At 35.1% G+C, this 6198-nt stretch overlaps 1 protein-coding gene across 1 annotated transcript; it reads right to left on the bottom strand.

Annotated features, from left to right (window-relative positions):
* Positions 1 to 2123: 2123 nt before the first annotated feature.
* LOC107877828 (ectonucleotide pyrophosphatase/phosphodiesterase family member 1) lies at positions 2124 to 4280 on the bottom strand. The gene has a single exon (XM_016724584.2). It carries the CDS (start codon positions 3909 to 3911, stop codon positions 2433 to 2435), a length of 1479 nt encoding a protein of 492 aa, XP_016580070.1. The 5' UTR covers positions 3912 to 4280; the 3' UTR covers positions 2124 to 2432.
* Between the last annotated feature and the right edge of the window lie 1918 nt (positions 4281 to 6198).

Below are 6198 nucleotides of genomic sequence, written 5' to 3' on the forward strand. Positions count from 1 at the left end.
CTTTTTCTAACTAATATTCAGTTCAAGTTTGAAGATTCTTGTAAACTAAAATGCATTGCGTAGGATTTTGGCGGTAACTAAGATTTCATTTTTTTAAGTTAGTTGTTATTATTCTATTTTATAAGTATTTTTTTATTGGTTAAACCGAAAACTGAACCATTAAGGACCAAAAATCAATAAACCGAAACCGATAAGAAAATATCTTATTGGTTGGTTATTGATTTTACATATTTAAAAATCGATAAACCGAACCAATAACACATAAAATCGAACTGAACCGACCGATGCACACCCCTAAGGAGAACCCTTGTTCAGGTCTCAAGGCTTCTTAACACGTTTTGGTCTGTTGAGTGGAATTTAGTTAAAACAGATAGAATAGGCGCAGGTCCACATCTTATCGAAACGACCTCTAATTGGAATTCTGTCGATTCCATTGAATCTGGAATGCCGTTTCCTATAGGGTAGCATGGTTAATTAGTACTACATTAGCAGACACTTCGAGAGAGCCGAGGAGACCATCTTCGATTGGAGATATTTGGTATCATGTGACTTGAACATGGTAAGTCCATTAGTTTTCTTAACAGTGTTAGTAGAAAGGACGAAAACTTCTATGTTTGGACTAGCTTGAGGATGTAAATTAAGTGTAATGTATATTTTAAGGATGTTTTTTGACCAAAACTTCATCAAACTAATAATCTACACCTAACCTAGCTATCAACTGCCATACATGACAGCCGCACAGCTGCACCATTATAATGCATTGACCTTTTCCTATTCGAAATGTTCAGTTCACTCCACTCCTTTTTCATTCGTTCAACCTTCACACCAACACAAAATAGGTATATTTCATTTCTTTAAAAGCAGCCTATGACCTATCAAATGAGAAGAGACGAAAACAGCTCCAATCCTATGAGTAAATCAATATGTTTCTGCTAATATATGATGTAGAAGTTTCACTAAACAGTCACCAACTAGAATCAAGGCACTTAGTGATCCAACAGTATCATTCCTCACCTCCATATAGCATGTAACAAAAATCTGTTTAGCCAAGGAAGTGGAGCAACTAACAGACCGAAGAAAACAAAAAGAGCATTTTTTATATCCAATCAAATGAAAGCTAATACCGGTTATCAAGAAAGAAAAATATAAAATAACTATCGAACACTTTTTGATAGAAATAACTAACTATCAAACTCTACGAGTTCACAAACACCGAAAAGTTGAGCTTGCAAAAGAAACAACCTCTCCAGACAGTCGAGAAGAAAGGAGAAGTGAGAAGGTTTATACACTAACAGCAAGCCATTTCAGTTTGGCAATGCTTATGGAAATAACTGTGATATCAAGTATGCCATAACAAGTTTCTCCAAAAAGTTATGCAAGGAGGAACAATAGAAGGTGGATTTTAAACCGCAAGTCCAAACATATAAAGATACCTTATTCTCATGGGAAAAAAGAACACCAATCACAAGAATTACCATCCGAGGCTACTGCCTTGATGATGCAACAGAGGGAACGACAAAAATGGCAGCATAAACTTATTGTAAGCTTAACCCTGGATCAAGAGCATGGGCTATGGAGTCAATGAACTTGATGTTCTTACCAGCAATCACCCATGGAAGACAGATACTTGAGCATTGGTTTTGCACTGAGAGAAATTAAAAGGACAGATCACACTTACGTCCTGCAGAAAATGTTTAATTTTAGTTTAGTTGCAAACTTCACACTTCCATCGTTGACGTTTCTAATTTTATCAAATCATTAGTCAGAAACAGTGGAAATGAAAGTTAAGGCTATGTACAGTACACCCTTGTGATGGGGCCCTTCCCCGGACCTGCGCATAGCAGGAGCTTTAGTGCACTGGGCTGTCCTTTTTTCTTTCACATTTCTTTCTCATTCTAAGGTGTTGAACGAATGTTCCCTCCATCCCTAACCCCCCTCCCCTCTCTTCCTTACCCACGAAAGAAACCAAAACCTTTTCCTATTCTACCTCCAAGTTCTTCCCTCAGCAATATAATAAATAAGAGAAGGCATGAGATTGTACAACTCTTGAATCGACAAAGTTAAGGAGATGATAGATAACATAATACATTGCCAAGAACATGGAATAAAAGGTAGAATATGGATACGGCTAACAAATAAATTGAAAATTATTCATATATCAATTCATTCTCTATCTACATAACAGCAACAATTTTACTAATCTTAAAATAAGCCAGCTACAAAACAAAAGTAGCAACACCTAATAGACTATGATTACAAAAGACAACAGAAGTGAAGTGATGCCACAAGGTACACAGGTGCATAACCTTCAGCACTAGTTCATCACCTTATATCAACTTAACAATATTTTCTAATTGAAGAGAATAATACAAAAATCACATGATGTTCTCACACTTCTGGGCATAAAGAATACTTTCCTAATTAGCCAAATCTCAGTGGCTGGGTAAAAGAATTGTCTTTGGAAATGATGTTGTCCCATTATTGGATGCTCCTTGTATATTAAGGATTGTGGTAACCAGGTTGTAAATCTGAACATTCTCAAAAGATGGGACTTTGCGGCCCCTAGCAAACTTAGGACCATGGGCAGTGAAAATGGTCCTCATTGAGAAGAATGCATTGTCATAACCATGAGATCCACCACATTCTTTCCTTTTTGAGGTCTTCTGTTCGACCTTAAATGCTTCATCAATCAACCCAATGATGGGTGGTATTCGATCACTCGCAGAATAATGCAGCCGATCAGGCAGCTCCTCCTTTAGATAGACTTTCAAATACTGCCCATTCTGAACCTTCCCTGACTTTAAGCCCTCATTCATCTTGGTAACGACATCCTTGGCAAAGTGACCTGGTGGCGGACGAATGGAAAGCAATGGACTATATGACTGTATCCAATCCTCTGGAATTTCAATCCACGGAGCCAAATCCTCCAAATAGATTAACTTTTTATCGCAAGTACCAACCATACCATGATCGCCAACCATTATAAGGTTTACATCCTCAAAAACCCCTCTTTCTTCTAAACCTTGGATTAACTTCCCAATCATCCCATCAACTCTTGCAACAGCTTCAGTGATTTGAGGATCATCTGGCCCAACCTTGTGACCCTGATGATCGGGGTCTTCAAAATAAAGTGTCATAAACGATGGAATTTCATCATTTGGCAAATCAAAGTATTTCAAAACAGTATGAACTCGTTCTTCAAAGGGGACAGAACCATTATACCTCTGACAGAGAGATTGTGGACAAGTCCAGCTTCCTTTATTTACCTCAGATCCAGGCCAGAAATAAGTAGCAGCCTTAAGACCATGATTGACGACAGTCTCCCAAAGTGGCTCACCGAGCCACCACTTAGGATCATGACTCGCCATAGTGAAAGCCTCTCCAGTTTTGGGATCAAGAAAAAAGTTATTTATAATACCATGATAAGCAGGGTACAAACCAGTAACAATGGCATAATGATTAGGAAAAGTCAAAGTTGGGAATACAGGAATCAGGCCCAGTTCGGCTTCTGTCCCATTCCTAATCAATCTATTGATATTTGGGGCATCTGTCTTGTACTGATATCCAAAGCGAAACCCATCCGATGAAATCAAGAGAACAACTGGATGTTTGAGTTTTTTGAGTGGCCGTGATACACCATAAGAAATGGGATGTGAAGAGGAGGAAAAGAAGAGGAAACCAAAGCCAATAGCTGCAGAGAGAGCTACACAAGTCACGAGAATTAGAGCTGTGAAAAGTAGGGTAGTCAAAGGGGGTTTTGGCGGAGTGGATGATAGGGAACAGTCAACTTTGTCAAAAGAAAGAAATGAAGTGGTGGAAATCGGTGGGTCTTCGTCCTCCTTTGTTGGTATAGCCATAGGCTTGTTGCTCGATGGTATTGGTAGGAGGGAGATTGAATCAGAATTCATCATCCACACACACACAAAAATAAGGCACTACTTACTATCTTTCAGAGCATGGAAAATTAAAATGGAATGCCAAAGAATGAAAGGGTTTAGCTGGCTGGAATCGAGAATCAGTTTATCCGAAATCGAACAACGAGGCTCTCTCCAAGTCGTCAAAGCAATTTGTCAACAGCTGATCTACTGGTTCTCGTCGAAAATGGAGTGTGAAGGAAGCCAAATGGAATGATGGATTTAGTTGAAAGGTAGGCTTCAGAGAAAGCAAAATAATCAGTCAGATGCTGGACTTCTACGGAAGACTATGTTGGTGCTGAGACGAAGTTAGCAATTGAGTATTGGTTAGAAAGGGAAGGAATAAAGGGCATAAATGGTCCTTACACATAGGATTAGATCTAAAATAGTCTTTTAAATATACATTTAGGGGTCATTTGGTATTAAAAATAATTATTCATGAATTAATAATATTGAAATTAGCAATAAAAAATTATTCATGAATTAACAATATTGGAATCAGTAATAAAGATATTGGTAATACAGGATTATTTTTTATAAGTGTTTGATTCATTGTATTAAAAATTAGATATATCATGTATTATGTTTGGATTAAAAACTCTACAAAATCTTCCTTACAATTATACCCTTAAATTTTTGTGAAATTTTCTACTTCACTTAACTAGTCAAATTACTCACCCTTTGCGCGATCTTATAGAAAAACTAAAATATAAATAATAATTCTCACTCCGCGTAGTTAATCATTTATTTATTTCTTTTAAAAAAATTGAGTAGTCTATTTGATCAACAAAAATTTAAAATAATAAATTGTCATATTATATATATATATATATATATATATAAAAAGGTAAAGCACACTATGTAAGAACATTACGAACTATTGATAATATAGTTTTAGATTTTTAAATTATATATTTATTTGATAATAATCTTTTATATTTAAATTAATTCGTCTGTAAATTGAACATTACAAAATAGCATAAATGTAGTTTACATTCGAAGCTATCAACCAACATAAGGGAGAAAATGATATTTAATCACTTGATCCGCATACGCAAAGTAAAGCGAGGATGGCAAATTAATATAACGTAACAACCAAATTTGTAGTGATTAGATTTAAAATGAAACCAAAAGGAAAATTTAATAAAAAGAATTGAAGGGTAGCTAAGTCATTTAATTCTCTTATCCATGTCTATTAAGCCATGGATAAGTAATCATATGGTTTATTAGGTATAAGATAATACACTCTATGGTGTATTAACTATCCATGTATTGAGTGAGATTAAATTAAAATTGAGCAATCAAACATTGTACTAGTTGGATAAAATTTTAATTCATGAATTATTTTATTTAATACGGCTTACCAAATGAGTCCTTTAATTATCCAAAATCTTATCAAATTTAGTCTTTGTGTATTCTTATTCAAACTACTACCATTCATACTAATAGGAATTCATACCTCTGTTAGGTTCTCTCTCCCGTTATTCTTTCCCGCAAATTGTATCAATTTTCGCTCTTTAACTTTCTATATCGCTACTTTCTTTTCCCTCATCGTTATCATTTGACTCCAATATTGAAAGCTTAGAATCATGATTTTACGATCAAAAGGTGGTACAACTCCTCTTTATGGTGAGGTTTTAGGGTTTAAATCTTTATTTTTGTGAGGCTTTGTTGTAAAAAATTGATAATCAATTTGTTAAAAAGTTGATGATCTGTTCTTCCTATTTTCCTTTGTTCCATAGATTCTATACACGATGTCTTAAAAATTGGCATCAAAGTAACCTATGTTGGTATTATGAAGCACCAGCCAAAAAGACGTTATTTTGGGGGTCGTGTTCAATTCATTGATTATGTTGATATTTCAGAAATAAAGTTATCACAATTCAAGATTATGGCTGAGATATGTGGATATAGTAATGGTTCAGTCGCATTTGGCATAAGTATGGTAGACTAGGTGAAAAGATAAGGCTTATTTGAACTGATTTGAAAGCTCATTTAGTATCCAAAAACATCCCTAGAGATAGAATAATTGAGGTTTTTTGAGCATTTAGACTCTTATATTGAAATGAATGTCGGAAAAACCTTCGATAAAGGATAAAATAGGAATAGTTCAAATGACAATTGTTTTGACGAGAAATTTTGACTTTTTGAAAGGAGTCGCCACTTAATTTTGAAAAGGAATTAAGAAACCTTTATAAAACACTTTAAACGATCCAAAACAGAAAAATCATTTAAATTTAAAGATTCTGAATAAGAGGTTCCTATTCACGTTTTAGGAAGGTGT

This window comes from Capsicum annuum, chromosome 7 (genome assembly GCF_002878395.1).
Source record: "Capsicum annuum cultivar UCD-10X-F1 chromosome 7, UCD10Xv1.1, whole genome shotgun sequence".
Taxonomy (NCBI): domain Eukaryota; kingdom Viridiplantae; phylum Streptophyta; class Magnoliopsida; order Solanales; family Solanaceae; genus Capsicum; species Capsicum annuum.